This window comes from Manacus candei, unplaced genomic scaffold (genome assembly GCF_025592945.1).
Source record: "Manacus candei isolate 608988 ecotype Guabito, Panama unplaced genomic scaffold, ASM2559294v1 h1tg000033l, whole genome shotgun sequence".
Classification (NCBI taxonomy): Eukaryota; Metazoa; Chordata; class Aves; order Passeriformes; family Pipridae; genus Manacus; species Manacus candei.
Window position 1 is genome coordinate 10,140,031 of NW_026138081.1, and position 17,547 is coordinate 10,157,577.

At 39.9% G+C, this 17,547-nt stretch overlaps 1 protein-coding gene across 2 annotated transcripts in view; it reads right to left on the bottom strand.

Annotated features, from left to right (window-relative positions):
- AMBRA1 (autophagy and beclin 1 regulator 1) overlaps positions 1–17,547 on the bottom strand; it is a 129,338-nt gene that overhangs the window by 72,052 nt on the left and 39,739 nt on the right. For both annotated transcript variants that reach the window (XM_051791618.1, XM_051791619.1), the window contains 2 exons: positions 7,584–7,664; positions 6,925–7,025 (listed from right to left, as the gene is read on the bottom strand). In XM_051791618.1, the coding sequence (XP_051647578.1) occupies positions 6,925–7,025; positions 7,584–7,664 (182 nt within the window). The remainder of the gene's footprint in view (positions 1–6,924; positions 7,026–7,583; positions 7,665–17,547) is intronic.

Genomic DNA, 17,547 nt, shown 5'->3' on the forward strand with positions numbered 1-17,547 from the left:
TGAGGGAAAGGCTAACTGGAAACAACATATAAAACCTTTTCCATCACATAAATGCGTATGTTAATGGCTTTCTCTTAACGCTATCTATCCTCCACTTTCAGAAGACATCTAGCTAGACATAACTAAACTCTCTTTATCTCAGAGGAGTATTTATCTGCATCAAAATCAACGCCGCCAATTTAGGAACCTTTCTGGGGGTCTTTGCACGGGACTAGTATTTCAGAAGAGATTGCCTGTGGGTCATTCAAATGTTAATTGCATCAACTACCTATCAGCCTTCATTGTGCCACGGTACAACGACAGAGGATGACACAGATTAGAGCAGCAGAAAAGAGGCAGATGGACTGCCAATTAAAGCACAGAGTGGCGAAAAAACAAACTCACTGGTGTCTTGCAATACAGGGAAAAATTACTGAGGTACTATGAAGATGGACCTGTCGCCACAAAAAGTTATGTATTATGAGTTGTTTTCTAGGTTTTTTTTTTAAGCATTAACAAACTGACTTCTATCTTCCAGGAGAGAGATTTCATTTGAAGAATGTGCGCTAAGAAGTTCACTTTTTGACCACAATCATGATGTAGTATAACTCTGTAGCCATGGCTATAGAATTCATGAAGTGCAAGTCAACAAGGGATCTAATGCTATGATAAAATTAACTCACAGTATATAACTTTATTCTGCATCTATGACACCAAACTACCAGGACATTTTATTTATTAGATACTCCACTGTGATGGGAGCAGCAACATTAAAATCTTTCATGGCTGAAAGCTGCTCTAAGAAACCAGCAGCTGGAGAGAGACAAAGGCAAACAAGCTGAGGTGCAGCAGCTAACCTTCATGAAGGGTCATGGGTTGCAAGTGCATTATTGGAACACATGAAGTAAATTTTTAAATGAACACTTAAATAAGAGGATGCCACACAATTAAAGTCTACTCCACATTTCCAAAATTCTACTGTTTTCAGAAGTTTAAGTACCGTGTTGAAATAACACCTCTGAGGATACCTCTCACCAGTCCCATAAAGGGACACTTTCCACCACTCCCTCCTGTAATAAGCTTCTGCATTTGCAATTCAGCAGTACAGCCTCTTTTTCCTTACATTTCTGCATGAAAGGCTGCACTTCCACAGAAATTATAAACCGTTCTCAAGTCTGTGATGAAGGTGACAGATATCTATAGCTCTCAAGTTGCAGAAAAATCCGAAGCATATTTTAAGCCTCTTATGTCATTTAGTGTCCACTGACGTAGATCACAGAAAGACCACAAAGAATAAAGTCACTCAAACGTTCACATCCTTCCATATTTAGCAGTACCAAACAGACTTATAGCAGAAACACGTAGCATAGAAAGCCACATGGCTACATTCATTGATTCTATTATTCTATTCTAGAACTGTCTATTATGAAAAGCACGATTAGATCAGGATACTAATTCAAATTCACATAGTTGTCTTGGATGAAAAGCAGAGGCAAGCTAATATCAAAAAGCCAGTGACAGACAGTTGAAGGTACAGATTCAGAACAACATTCAAATCTCAGGTTACTGTACAGAAAATACATACCTACTGTGAAAAACATTAGAGTACAGGGTACATCACACACAACTGCAATGTGTTTTCCCATCAACTTTTGCTGGCCCTCTGGAGCTCTCAAGTCATCTCTGTCCTACTCTGTACAGCTGTGCATCACATTTGAAGGAAGGGAGCATCTCAAAACAGAATTAATAGTGCACTGACACTGTACATGACAGAACAGGATTAGGTCAAGAAGACTTGAGCCACAGGAGGCAGTCACAACTAAAATGCCAGGAACTAGAGATCTGCCTGCAATATGGTTTTGAAGGCAACCAAAGAAGCCCCTTGTCACGATCACTTTCATCATTAGAGTGGAACTGAAAGGTTACTTGGCTAATTCTACAACTGCATCTATCACAGGTTCATCAATACCCATTTTAACTGGCTTCAGGTTAGAGCCATTGACTTGTATGTGAACATTAACCCTAAACACAGCTAGAGTGATTGGGAATGGATCGGGAATGGATGTACCAGAAGGCACCTTAGTGAATTTGGCTGGTGACAGGCCATCACCTTAATTCTTACTAGAACTATCACGTGCTCAAGTAAATCATCCTGTCCCAGGAGGATGACAACATTTATCCATCACCTTAGCTAATTTTCATCCTGTTGAAACTTCATATGCTCTAACAATTGTGTGTTACCAGTTGCTGGCTGAAGTACAGAAATTCACTTGAAGACATCGGACTTCGAATTCTCACAGGGAGTCAAGCTGTGAAGAATGGGATAGCTTATGTGATTTTGGGAAAACAGCAGCTGAACATTACAATTTGAAATCCTAGATCCCCATTAAAGGGATCAGTTGATTTTTAGCTTCAGACAGTTTGCTTTGGCAACTCCAGCAGAGATATCCAAAGATGAACCGTTATTGCTCTTGCAGAAGGTTATACCCTGAACAGGTGTGGGCTATGGAAAAATCTGTAATATCAAGCTTATTCTTTGATTACATGTAAATGTTCAGTCTCTGGTCTGAATCTATCACCCTGAGATAACAATGAAATCACTCAGAAACTGTAAATGTAGAGTGTTGTATCACTCAACCCTTACGCCCTGCTGAGTTTGGATCTTCCCATGAGGTGGAAGACAGTGTAACTGCGTTGGATTGCATTTTAACAGATAAAGTCTGTTGGCAAAGCCAGATCAGACAAACATGACCTGTGACCACACAAATAAAAATATTTTGTTTGTTGAGATACACAGAACTGAATAGAAGCCTATTAAAACAAAGTGAGGCAAGACAGAAGCATTTCACAAAGCTAGGTAACTCTACCATAAGCTTTCATCTGTATGTCTCCTAATGAGTAACAATGTCAACAAAATGGCATCTGTGTCAATTTTTAAAGCCTCCTGCAAAGTTCCTTGGCAAACACTGATTCTCTTCCACCAAGCTTCCACTGAACTGAAACTAAAGCCTTCTTTGTTTCACTATGCCATCAGCATGTCTTTGTCCATCCCAAAGCAGTCAATTACTATAAAGCCTGAAGCAAAAGTTCAAAGAGGCGAACAAGAGGTCACAAGCACTTCAGTGGCAACGATGTGCATCTTTTTTTTTTTTTTAAACATATTTACCGACTTTTACAAATATTTTAAAATGTACATCCTGGTCTGTGCTACCAGACACCAAAAAATACCCAGAACTTGGCCATCAAATTACTTAGTAGTGACCTGCTCACAGTGTGACTTAGGACAAAGAGATAACTTATTACAAAAAAAAAAAACAACAACCCAACAACAAAAAGACCAAACCAAAACTAACAAAAAAATCAACCAAAGAAATAAACACACAAAACTCCCCAAACAAAACAGAGGGCAGAAATATTCAGCTTAAAGAAACATTTCAAAAAGGAGTAGGAGGTGGTAAACACAATACTGAGCTGTGTGTTCCATGGACAGGTTAACACTGCTTAGAAGTGAGAAGCCAAAAAGTATTTACTACTTTCATCATCACTTTAGCAAACAACCACTTCAACTAGCTTTTACTGTATGGATGTTTCCTTGGAGACCACAACGCCATCCCTTAGGGCAGTTCACCAAGGAGAGGAGAGTGCAGAGGGTGGCTTACAGCCCACACTATCAAGAGCCTTAGAAGAGCTGCCAAATGAACTCTCAGATTTTTTGATGAGTCTTGAAATAAAGGGGAATATGGAAGGCTGAAAAATATGCTAGTGTTATACCAGTATTTTAAAAGGTTGAAATAGGATGAGACTGTCAGTCTTGTCAACCTGACATTGATTCCAGACAAAATAATGAAAAAGCTGATATAAGACTCAGTTAATAAAGGATTAAAGGAGGACAGTGTAATTACTGCCAATCAACACAGACTTTATAGGAAAATATAACTTGTCAAACTACCAACACTTTTTGGTGTGATTACAAGTTTCAATGCTAAAGGTAACAATGTTGATGTAACATATTTTCACATGGTGTTTTACTTGGTGCCAGAAAGCACAGTGATGCAGCATATCATATCAGCTGATAGGTCTAAACTCCACCAGTAGATAAAGAGGCAGGCAGGAAGGTGCTACTGGGGTGCGTTTTTGTTCCAGTGTTACATGCAAATTAGGCTGCTGGCATGGAGATATCTCTGTCTGTCATGTTGACTAGTATCGCTTCGTTCTTTCCCTGAGCTCCCACCTACTCTACCCATCTGTTGCCACCTTTCCCATGCTTCGCCTGGAAGTGCCTTGGCACAGGGATGGCCACCAGTCCCCTGACTAGTACAAAGGACTCTAATCCTGACCTAAACCCTGCCTGGTACGTCAGTCCTTCTGCCCAACCTACTGTGTTGCTGTACCAGCCTGCCTGCTTAGATGATGTGTAATTTTTAGTAGTTCATTAAACCAGATTGCTCTAAGAATTTATTCACAAGACAGTCTTCCCTAGCGTGGAGCTATTGTCTGTGTAACAGTTGCATGAGAACGACACTTAAACAACAGAAAGCTGTTCACATAAAGTAGAGCTGAAAGTAAACATGGACAGAACCTGACAGCAAGAGCTTTGACATTAAGAAATTTAGTCAGCACACGACAGTAATTCACACACCAAGATCTCCATCTGCTGCTTTGATTTCCTCTCCCCATACAGCAGTAAGTAGGGCAGGGGACAGAAGAAGTGCAATTGGCTGTATTTTCCCAAACAGCAGCTCTCACTCATACTTGACCACAGAAGTTTACTGTCAGTTTTCAGAAAGCTGTCAGGTTAGGAACACAGGGCTTTTACTATCTCTTCTCAAATGCCATATAGGTTACGTAAGAAATACATTTGGCATTTTTGCATTCAAACATAATTCAGAAATTACGGTCTGGATACATGGTAGGATGAAGCAGTTTAAGGCATTCAAGCTTAGATTAGCCTTAGGAAAATACATGATAGATTTTTTTCCTCAGTCAAGGCTGGCAACCTCACCCTCAACTACCAGGTCAGGGTTAAAGCACTTTTGAGCTTGAGTAGAGGTTTTTCAACCATGGTACTGAAGAAAGAGCTACCATAAGACTTGGCACAGGCTAACTAGGAAGGAAAGCATGCTATCCGCACTGTAACTTTCAATGGCTCTGAAATATAATGGTGAAAACAACAATGCTGCTGACCAATATAACGATCATGAGAAATTCTCTGGTTATTCCATAATTGCAACATCATTTTCTGGTTTTTGCCTTTCATGCCTCCTCCTAATATTTAAAATTTCAACTCTCCTGGTTTCTACAACACATGAACAAGTTTTTCAGCACAAATGTAAAAAACAAAAAACCAACATTTTGAAAGCTGAAAGCATAGGTAAAATAAACAGAACATTAAAAAATAACACAAGCAGCTACTGCATTAGAAGAATAAATTTTAATTCAAGTCAATAAAGGCCTTTACTGTGAGGTTCTACAACACTGTAGAAGCCAACAAACCTTGCCTTAAGTAGGCTCAGCACAGGATCACACAGAAAAAATAGATCTTGTTTTTTGAAATGCCCATGATTACAATTCCTGCCTTCTTTTGTTATTCTTGGAACCACAAGCACTTGTGTCTTGGGGCTCAAATTCCCAAAAAAGTGCAAGACAAAAAAGCCTGGCTATTTCCCAGCCACTAAGGAATAGGCAAACTGCAAAGAGGGCTGGAGAAGGGTAGAAGGCAGGTGTCTCCAGCAAAGTGAGGCCACACAAGAGTTCTGCAATGTTGCCTGGCAGCAAGTAATTATCTCCCAGTGTGCTGTTTCCACATGCCAACAGCCAAAGCCCACACAGGCAACAAGCACAGGAAAGTACACGTGCCAGCTAAAACTACAGGCTATCTCCACTGTTTCCTAAGGAAAAAAAAACACAGGTACTTTGGAGGCTAGGCTTTGGCTGGGCTCTTACTATTACTGCAACAGCAAGGTCTAGGAACAATGCACTCAAATCAAAACGTCCAGGGAGACAAAGTCTGGAAGATGTCAGACGAGACCACTGCCACATTAAATCAGCCACACAAAACCAGCAACAGTTCCACCCCAAAATGGTTGGGAAAACTCCAATGAAGACTTTTAAGAACAGTTAGATAAATCCCATCAAAAATGGCTTAGGCATTGATTGTGACTTAGGAAAAGGGTCATGCAGCTTCTTGAGAAACCTTTCAACACTCCTTTCAGTGGTGGTCCTGTAATTACCTACAGGAGGGAAGAGAACCACATCCCAACCTACCTGTCCACACATCATCTCTTGCTCTCCCCCAAGCTCCAGAATTACTCCCCCGCACTGGGGTTAATTACAGAGCAACTTAGATCCAGCCAAAAAAGACTCACACTCAAGATATGTGTCATCTATAACCATCTCATTCATGAACTGCCAGACTGCCAATACTCCTCCTCTTCACCCCACCTCCACTTGCCCTCTGAGGCTCCCAAATGCCTGTGTGCTGTATGTGGTGGCAGCTGAGTTTTTTAATATGCACTTATTAAGATCCTAATTGAATCCCGCATTGCCTTGTGTGCGTCTTCCTAGCCGGAACATGAACAAGGCACCCTATAATTCAATTAGAAGGACCTGCAGCAAGCTGATCATTAGTCTGTCAGGTTTTTTTTTAAAAAAAGACATCTAGGAATAGGGGAGGAAGTTAAATAAAGGGAGAATTGTTAACAGCACCCCTCCCCAGTTCATGCAGACACTCCTATACACATACTTGAAGCATGGAATCTGCAATCCTCTAGCACTTGAATGACAGCTCACCACATCACTCCAACAGTCGTTTCTCTTGCTTCAGACAACTTAAATAGAACCTCAAAAGTTGGAATTACTTCTCTTTATCAATCCTCTTCTGCTCAGATTCATGAAAAAATACCACTAATATATACATGACTACAGCAAACAAAGAAATCTCATTACCTGCCAAAACCCTGTTGACAGAGGAATGGGTGGCCAGGCCAGGCTGTCCCCGTTCATGGAAAATCCCAGCATAAGGCAAATACTCTGGCAGCAAAAAGCGTCTGCAAAACAAAGAGAGTAAGCTTACGCGGAGAAAGACATCCCGGTGTACACAGTCCTGGAGAGCAACTGCAATTACTTGGAGGAAATATGACTACATTCCAGCAGACTATAGTAGAGGGAAGGCTGGAATCCTCTGCTTAGCCAACCGCTTCACTGCTTCAAATAAAAAACAAATTACAGATTAGATCCTCCTCTGATCAATGTGGCTGCAAAGATCAGCATTAACCAAATCCTCTACCTCCCACAATAGCGTCCTAATCTCAAACCAGCACACTGTGCTGAGAATCTCTGATCAGATTCTTTTCTTCTCCTATTCCGCCTTCACATCATGGCTCCAACCTGCAAGCAAGAAGCACTAAGATCGTGCTGTCCTTCAAATGACACAGGATGAGTGGCTCATACTAACATGCCATCTCAGGAGTCCCAGAAATCGAAAACCAAGGATAAACCAGCCCTGCGCAAGAAAAGGAATCCATCTGAAAGCACCAGAGAGCTGTACTGCAACTGGTACCTCCAGGATTTCCACACCCTTTTACTCTTCTGTGTAGATGCCTTACCTTGGGACAAAGCGCCCTAGCGACGGTGCAGACATGCGTGCGTTCCGTGGAGCTCGGTGCCTAGATCGGTCTCCATTGTCCCTTCAGTAAAGGAAAGAAAATTATTGTACATGAAAAATACTGTGGAATAAAATATTTTCCAAGAAAACAAAAACCCAACAGCATCACCTATCATCCTGAACATGCTAGAGATTTAATAGTTTTCATGCTTCTGTAATGTTCCAAATTCATACAACTAACTATACCAAATCCTCTTGACAATTTTACATATGGGTAACCTCAAAGACAGCTTTCTTCATTGTTTTACAATGTCTCAAAAGTATCAACAAAATCACAGAGAGTCAATGACTCAATGTCAGCACCTGAACAAATGAAAGACAAACCTTAGAATTTTGACCGGAGGAGCAAAAAACAAGCTCACCACAGTCCTGAGGAGAACTTTCTGTTAGTCAGAGAGCTGCCGAGTTTCACATTTTTGTTCCCAGAAGTACAGGTAAAAGAGCATAATCTGCAGACTATTCTTCTGTGTTCTTTCCCTCAAGGTCCAGTTCAAGTGGATCTCAAGATAATCTCACCTTTCAAAAGCTTTTCCAGTTAAATCATAAATGTTTGGTGGTATGAGGCAAAACTGCACCTCCTTAACAACATCTCATTCTGTTTAACAATAACTGTCTGGGCCTTGGGAAATGAGGCAAAAGGGTCTAACATCTCTTGTCCTACAGCAGATACAGGGAGGTCTTCCCCGGAAGGGCAGTGCAATGCTGAACAGGTTATGCAGAGAGGCTGCAGAGCTACCATCCCTGTAAGTCTTAAGACTGGAGCTAGACAAAGCCATGGCTGACACAGTCTGATTCTGGCAATTAACAACTGTACAACAAGCAGGAGGTCAAACTGGAGGACCTTCAGAATCCCCAGCAAACAAAATTTCTGATATTGCATTCATAGGTCACAAGAGGACCTGTAATTACACAGCACTAAAACTGCAAGGAAAATAATGAAACACCATCAGTGACTCTGGAGTTCTGAAACAGACCTCCGCAGTGCTTTCTTCTCTGTTCACTATTTACTCTCTGTACGACCTTGCAGACGTAACAAGTCTGTTCTCCCTGGATTCCAGATCTCCATCTGTAATTGCAGCCCTCCTTTTCTCCTTCTCAAGCAGTTGTGGGGGGAATATTACTTGAAGAGCCTAGAAATCACTAGGAAACTAAATATTCCTTATGCAACGCACTAGCAGCACATTTCTAACCCACTCCAGCAAGCTGTGCATTTTATAATCTTTTTTCGTTTTGCTTTTTTAAAGTTAGTGAGCAAGAAACGTAGGCTGAGAAGAAAGTCCATTACGTGGCTGTTTCCCACACACTTGAGGAACCCAGGAACACAAGAGCAGAGGTTGTTCTGCAAAGGTCATTAGCATTTCAAGCTATTTCACCAAAACCAAATCTGAATCCAAGCTCAAAGCTTCCATTTCTCCTCTCACTGCATACATAGCATTTGCAGTTCACAGCCAAAGCCGCACCTCACCCTCAGGTTTCTGTGTAACCAGTATGGTGCCTGAAGTCAGAAATGTAAAAGCTACTGCTGTTCTTTTATCAGTTAAGATGTGGATCAATAACAGAAGGAATCCTGTAAACTCGAGTGCTGACATATCAACTTTTCCTGCTAAAGAGAAAAAGCCAAAGCAAAAAGAAGTGTCATATTCCAGTTCTTGCCATACACAGTAAGAGCTAGTAGAAGTTCACAAGAAATACATTTTTTAAAACTCTATGTAGCAGTTTGAAACAACCCTGGAAGAAAAGCAACAAAACAGTTTTCAGGGTTTGCATTTGCTTTGGACATTTACTAGAAGTGGAAGATGCTCCTGAAATGGACAAATATCAGGAAGAGGAACAACAGCAGGACTACCCCCTGCAGAACTCTCCAGTAGAAGAGACTCTCTGCAGCAGGTTTCAAAAGGAACAAGGAATTAGCTCCAGCAAACAAAAGAAGATAAAAGCCTACAGTCCAAATCAAGAGACCTAAAGCAACTAACTGTTCAAGTTTCTTTAAATGTCACTAGCCAACGGACTTAGTATCCAGAAAAACATTTCGGACACAAATCTTCTAATCAGAGAGACTTTCTGATGTGACAAGTCTGTCCTGCACTGCCCTATTCACTGTGCATACAACCTCCCCCCAATTAAAAAAAAAAAAATATAAAAGGGAAAAAATATAGACTAGGCTTTTCTTCAGTTTTCACCATAACACCAGATAGCCTTTACTGATTCAAAAGAAAGTCATCTATTTTTAACATCCCCTAAAAAAAAATAAATTAAAAACCATACCCCAATGGCCACTGCCCTATAACTCAAACTGCAGAGAATAAGAAACAGTGGCTATCCTTCAAGAATGCTAGAATTCCTATTTACTGTAAATGGAAGTGTAAGATACACTTCCCTGAGGCAAAGAATAACAGTACTAAACATTACTCTGAATTACTAATTTACAGAGCCATTTATACCCAAATTCCCATGCTCAACAACTACATGCAAGAGTGTCCAGCCTAGCGTTGAAAAACTAGAACAGCAGATATTACCCCAATGCCAGCTGAAGATAATTTCTGCACCCTTTAAAAAGGAAAATAAAAAAACGTCTACAGATCAGTGAAGATGGGTGGCACTTGTGTTATTTCTGTACCACACACAGCCTGCTGACAGAGGGAGGAGAGCAGATGTTAGCACACTGCAGTGCCAGCGTGAAGCACTCCAGCAAGAAAGGAGAAGTTTTCAAAGTTCTCTAATGCTCTACTTTCTATTTAGCGTCAACTACCTATAGAGTCATTAGCTAATGATTCTCAGTGGATAGTTTAATTAACATTACCTGCAAAAGTAGAAGGCAAATCCCTCAGTGCGTGTGTGTGTCTACATAAAAAAGGCCTCTTCTGTAAAGCAACTCAATAACCTTGCAAAAGTAAATTAAACAAAAATGCGCCACAGTAAGGTGACAAGGGAAACTTAATACTCTATTAACAGACTACTTTGTCTCAGCTGAAAATCTGCAAGAACCAACAAATGGTCAAAACAACTTCAAGGATCTGGCTCAAAATTCAGGTTATTCATCATTTGTTCAGATACCATTGTGGGACAAATCAAAACAGCGATGTGGAGAATAACAGTTGGTAGGAGAGAAACAGTATTAACACTAAAATACAACAGAGCATGGAAAGAAAGCTATTACCAAACATTCAGGAGATTTATGGATATTTAATAGGGCATAAGAAAGATGAAAGTTTATCCTAGACTGGGTAAGACAGCCAAATCCTCTAGGATTGTCTTGTTTGCTTCTTGAAAGAAAAGTTGACCAATGTAAATTTAATGGAGCAGCAATGTCAGCTCTGAAAACAGAGCTGGAAATACAAAATTTTGTGTCCTACAGTTTGGAGAAAAAGACACTTTTTCATCTGGTAACTTGGCTACTGTATTAATAACAGTGGATACAGAAGACAGCAAAGACAAAAAGAAAGCCATGTTCTGCTTTTCTATCTTGGCAAGAATTCATCTTAATATTTAGTGATTGTTGTATAAGGAAGTGAAATTAAACACACAGCATGGGATTTCTAATGCAATCTGTTGGTCTAACTGTTTCCATTGTAGTCAATATTAAAACTCCCACTGACTACACTGCCAAAAGAATTAGGTCAACAATGACCATTTTGAAAAGCCATTTAATCAGAGCCAGCACCAGTAAGCCATGCAAGTTCAGAAGAATCAAATTATATCAGACCAAGCCAACTGTTCCATATTTTCAGCATTTTATCATGTTTCATGCAATCCAATTTAAAATACTAAATCAATTTCTATTGCAGAGGTTAGGGACTTAGATACAACAGAAATGCTAAATAATTGGTCAAGTGGCATCTACTAATATTCTTAAAGGTTGACACTGGATTCAGTTACACCATGTTCACGTAGCAGAAAAACCCTCGATGTCTGAAGTACTGAGAAAATGCTAAGTATCTGTATTTATTTGCTATAAAGTTTTTTAAATTGCAGGAGGTTACTTCAGAGGATAGAGGGCAGGAGTAGGCCAAAGATCCCATCAGGAACTCAGAGGAGGTTACCAGAAAACGCAAATTCATTTGGCTCTAGAAGTAGGTCAAGTCTGACAGCAGATCCTCTAAAGAGGGTACCTGGAAGATGTCATATGAAACTGGCCATACTAAAGCAGAAACAGATCCTGAAATCTTGCAATTGACCTCACAGGATTCACTGCTGATTTGGATGAAAACAGATGATACATACCCTTAAAAGGAAGTACTTACAAGAGTTGCATAAAACTATAAGATGAAGTGTGTGCTACCTTTTACAAAGGGTATACAAAAAGGTGGTGAAAGGAACGTTACATTTGCTGGTGGTTCTAAGAACGCATCAGCTGCTTTCCAGCACCACCCTGATGGGTAAGGGAACATCCAGTGTTGGGAACACTATAACAGGAAGTTAGTACTAGTTTTACCACTGAGAAGAGCAGCAAATACCAGATGTTAACATTTGGGTTTTTTTCTCTGTCTGATCCTGCAAGATCCTGAGCATCTAGTAAAAATTAATTTAGGAAAAAAAGAGGGTATTTCAAGGAAATAAGCCTCAAAATAGCAACGCAAACACAAAATAAATAAAACCCTGACATTCTGATTGTTTCAGTGAGATACAGGTATCTTAGATGACAAAAAGAAAAGCCACGCTGCAAGTAATTGTAACTCTGCACAGAGACATAGTAGCTGAAATAACATCCCCTGGATCAGGAAGACTAGTCTCTTATTCAAAAATAAAGCTTCCATCCATTATATGCTACTTTACTCAAAGTCCTCAAGTCTTGGAGAAGTTGTAAACTCAACCCAGGAAAAGAGGACTACCCTACTTATGGCTCTGAGGACAAGGGTATCTCAGCTAAAAGCAGGATTATGTTGAAGACAAAACATTCAAGACAACTGACTCATCTAAGCAGAGATTTATTTTCAAAAGTAGATACAAATAAGCAAGTCAGGAACACTGGTCCTATCAAAAAGGATACAAATATTGACATCCATAGACATTAAAATTACTATTATATTATTCTTTTAAATTATATTTAAAAGTTATAAATGTAAATGTATATACCCATCTTTGAAGGATATGATCATTACTGAAGGAGAAGTACTTAAGGCAGAACTGAAGGGGACAACAAGAAGCAAGAACATTTAAGCAAAAAGAAGCAACTGCTACATGAAAAGCCATTCCTGGCATTAAATTTGTGGAGCAAAGTCACAAGCACTGAAAACAAAAAAACCCTGAAGAATAAAAGTATTAGAGAAATTGCAAAGAGCAATTCTGGCCAGCTGGAGAGACAGCAACTAGAAAAATAGCTTTTCAACACAGTAATTGATAAAGAAGTTAGACAAGTCACCCAAGACATGGTGCCTTTCTGTATCCTTCTGAAGACTGAAATGCCAGTCTTTCAGGAGGAGCTGTTTGAAAGGAACACCAGGGAAAACATATATCTATTTATCTGCTAAAATGTCCTACAAAACAGCATACTGAGTTACTAATGTCTCTGCTGACCAGAGGGAAACAACCCCCCCCCTCCTTCATTACCTCTCAGAGGGCTGTTCAGGGGAAAATATATTTACAAGATTAAAAATGACACTTCAGAAGATCAAGTGTTTCAGAGAAGCATCACATATGAGAGGATTTATCACCTGGTCAAGAGAAACAGCAGCACTAGCCCATAAATGCCAAGGATTAACTGCTTCAGAGAAAGACTGATTTGGAACTAGAATGAAGCACTCACTCTTTTCTAGGTGCAAGATCCAGGTGTCTCTATTTTAACCATCTCACTTTTGTGAGATGTTAACTTCAAATGTAAACATCAGGATAGCATGGAGAAAAATTAAAAAACCCAGCCTAATTGCTTTTAGAAACCCTGTGGTTTGGATACCAAAAGGCTACCACTGATCAAGTCATCTCTCTTATCTACCCTATCAGAGCTTAACACTTGGCATCCCATTCATCCTGAGGCATCAGCTTAACCTACAGTCCCCTTACAGAGTAAATCTCTTTCTTTACCTCTGGGATTCCTCTCTCCACAATGACAAAGCTTGTCTCACTGTTCTGGACCTGTAGATCAAAAGCTCCATACCTAAAGACTCACAAAAAAACTTTAACCATTCCTATCTCTCCTTTCTCCTGCCAAGAAAACCTGGCTCCTACTTGAAGGAGTTTCTTTTGCAGAAACTGAAATACATGAGTGCACAGTGGACAGCTGTGAAGGAGGGCAGTAAAGACCACGACTGGTGGTACAAAGAGTCCAAGTTCTACCCGTGTGCTCTTAGTAGTTGGTGTGCTAAGGGAAATCAGCAGGTGCACTATGAACTGATTACATTTCTGGAGATTAGTGCTCCCATTGTGCTGTGTCTCTAGTAAACAATGATATAGTCAGACTGAAAAGGTAGAGACTGGATTTAAACACAAGTATAGACTTCCTGCACAAGGGTAAGGAAGAAATGACTGAAATAATTGTCAGTCTCCAACCTCTTCCTCCCCTCTCTCAAAGTTTCCAAAAATCTTTCTGTCTCAGCCATTAAGCAAACAACATGCTTATTCTCACCATGACACACAACTCCCTCCTCAAAACTCACTTTTACCACTCCACTTGAGGAGCAATGCAGAGAACAGAGTCCAAACCCAAATCTATTACCCAAGCACACACTACTGAGTAGCCACACTGCCACAGCCATTGTCTCCTTTCTCAGTGCATAATGTTAGTTCAGACACAATTGCATCCAGCCAGTTCCTAATTAGTATTGTCAGATATCAATGTACCAGTCAAAGTTCTTAAAGAAGCTAACAACAAAATGTACTTTAAATGAAGACTTTCCAAAAGGAAGGATGACTGCCTGGATATGCCACATGAATGTCCAATCAGACATGCACTTTTCTCCTTAATACATAAAAAAGTTAAACCAGAATGCCAGCCTGAAGTGGAGCACTGTGACACAAAAGAGACTCCCAAACTGAACACTATCATACTATTCTTCAAAATTAATGAAAAACCCACACAAGAAACTGGAAACGAGACTCATAGCTTTAATGCAGTGGTAGTCACCTGTAAAGTTGTGATCTTAAAATCTTTCAAGACAAGGCTATTGGAGAAACTTAGATTTGGCAGGACTTGCCATGATAACGTTAATAAAGCAACCAAAAATGGCAGAAGGTAGGTATGGCGGATACTCATGAATCTTACGCACTTATGAGGAGACCCTTGCAAGATGCCTAGTCCAGAACATGCCTTACACAAAAGGATTTTAAGGTGACAAATAAAGCCAAATAACACCACCCTGAATCTTGTAAGCTTTCCCTAAATGATTAATCACCCCTGAAAAGCAAGAGCCTGCTTCCACAAAACCAGAATGCCCATTATGGTCTCAGGAAAACAGTGCCTACAGTTGTCATATTCTCTGTCCGGATGCTCAGTGGTGTCTTGAAAGAAATCAGAAAGATAAAGCACCAAAACAATACTGAGTCTGTGTGGTAAAGCCCTTCTTGTTTTCAAGACACAATAAAGACCTTCCTAGCCTGTGACAATATGCACAACTGAATGGATCCACTCCAGCACAGATCCTGCTGGGAAGAAAGAAAAAAGGAAAGAATAAAATGGGGAAAAGCTGCAGACATTAAGAGTGTAATCTCCAAGTTCTTTCACATCTATATTCTACCAGGCACCTCTCTCTCAAAAGCAGACAGAGTCAGCCACAGTCACACCTTTAGCCTTAGCTTGAAAGCCTTTACAGAACTGTAGTGAAGGATTGGAGTCAGGCTTTCAGACAGTGAGCTGCTGCACTGCCCCATGTATCTGCTTTTCAGTCTGACAGATGAAAGAAACCTGTGTTTCTGTATTTGTTCCCTCACTTACTGCAGACAAAAAGGGACATAGATGGCCAAAATTCATCTACAGAAACACCTTCACATTGTTATTATGGTGACAAATTTAGAATTACAAATGAAAAAAAATTAGATTGCACTATCCAAGGAGTCCTGGAAGCATCACCAACAGTCTTCAGCACCAAAAAGCTGTTCTAGACTAAGGAAGTGCCTAGAAGAGATCCAGTCAAAATCATTGAAAAAGTCAAAAGAAAATAATTTAGCACTAAAAATCTAAATTTACTATGTGATTTAAACATAAGACACTCGAATAAGAACTTGAAAGGACTTGTCTACAAAGAATCTGTTTTTACCAGTTGTGCTGGAAGACTAAAAGGATGTCATTCTCCATTCAGAGATTATCATTCCAGAATTCAGAAACCCTTTTAATTTTAGCTTAGGATTCTGCTAAAGCTAACCTTAAAACCCTAATATTTCAATCTGTATATATATTACAAACTATATTAAATGCTTCCATGCAGACATGACTAAGTTTACAGTTGACAGTTGCATTCAATAAGCAGTAAGATTACAACAGTGACAGCTTAAACACAGGCAGCATGTGTAGAGAAAGAACATCATATTAGACCAAAAAACACAGGTATAGTGTGTCTCCTCCCTCCTCTCCTTTTCACAAAAGCTGATGTAAAAGAACAATATTATTAATACCTGTAAAAACCATTACTTCACATTCTTATACCAACACTACTGTTGTCATAAATTAAATATATTTATGAATTAATTCACCCTTAGACTGAGACAAAGGAGAGGCCTTAATTTAAATTTAGAGGCCATATACACACAAACAGTGCATAGGTCAAGTTTTTCATGCCCCTTACTAGGTCATTCACCAAACAAAATTGAAAAGATACAAAATGGATCTTTCAGGAGAAAAAGACCCTCAGAATCCCACAAAAGATGAGAGCAGAGAAACACTCATCTCCCAGGCACTCTGCACAAGCACAGGGCTCACTCCTTGCCTAGAGCTCTAGGAATAGTAAAACCAACTGGTGTTTAATGTCCCTTACATCTTTCTCCTAATCTCTGGGAAAAGAAAGGACTTTTACCAAATACATTAAACAGAAAAAGATAAAGCACCAAAGCAATTTGCTTTGGCTTCTATGTAAAAAAAAAAATAAATCACTAGATTCCAGGAGAAAAGCATGAGCTGCAGACAGCTACAGTAGCAACTCCCTGTCCTATATCAGATCGAAAAGCAGAGAAGACAGAGCATCTAAACCAGGGCAAGAAATACACACATGAAGAAATACACGACTGCACAGGCAAGCAAGTACAGAAGGAGGGATACAGGAGCCAAAAGGAGAAGCAAGATCTCTGTGTAAGAGATTTAATTGTGAAGTCTCAGCAGAAGAAATCAAATGAGTCACAAGACAAGTTCCTGCTCTAAGGACCCCCGCACAGCAGCTCTCTCTAATCAGCCAGGAGAAATAATGAAGCAGAGAAGGAAAAAGACAGCAGGTCTTGAATGCACAGACCAGAATTCAACATGAAATATTCAACTACCAAATTCAGCCACTGCACATTAAAGAATAAACACTTCTTTTTGCTCAGTATGAAATATAACCTTAGCACAGCTGATTGGATTGCTTCCCTGACTGGGTGCTCTTACTGTGTGAACATTATCTGCAGGGGAGCATGCTTCTCTGCAGGCATTTGCCTGGCTCTGTGAACGAAGAACCTACCATCTTTTATTTTTCCAGCAGAACAAGTCACCACAGATGGATGAAATGGAATAATGGAAATAGGAAGGTCTGTGCTTGCAACACACCCACCTCACAAAACAGGCCCAGCAGCCACCACATTTCTGCTCTTCCAGACCGCAAAGCTGCCTGAGAAAAGCTACTAGGCACTGACTCTTTTGCATTATCTCCCCTCATTTACATTTTACCCAAACAAGGCCACAATGACAGGGAAAAACATTCACTCAACCTATACTTCAGAATATTTAATTGCTGAAGTATGAAGTGACAGCTTCCCAGAACAACTTTCTAAGGAAAAAAAGTCTACCACCC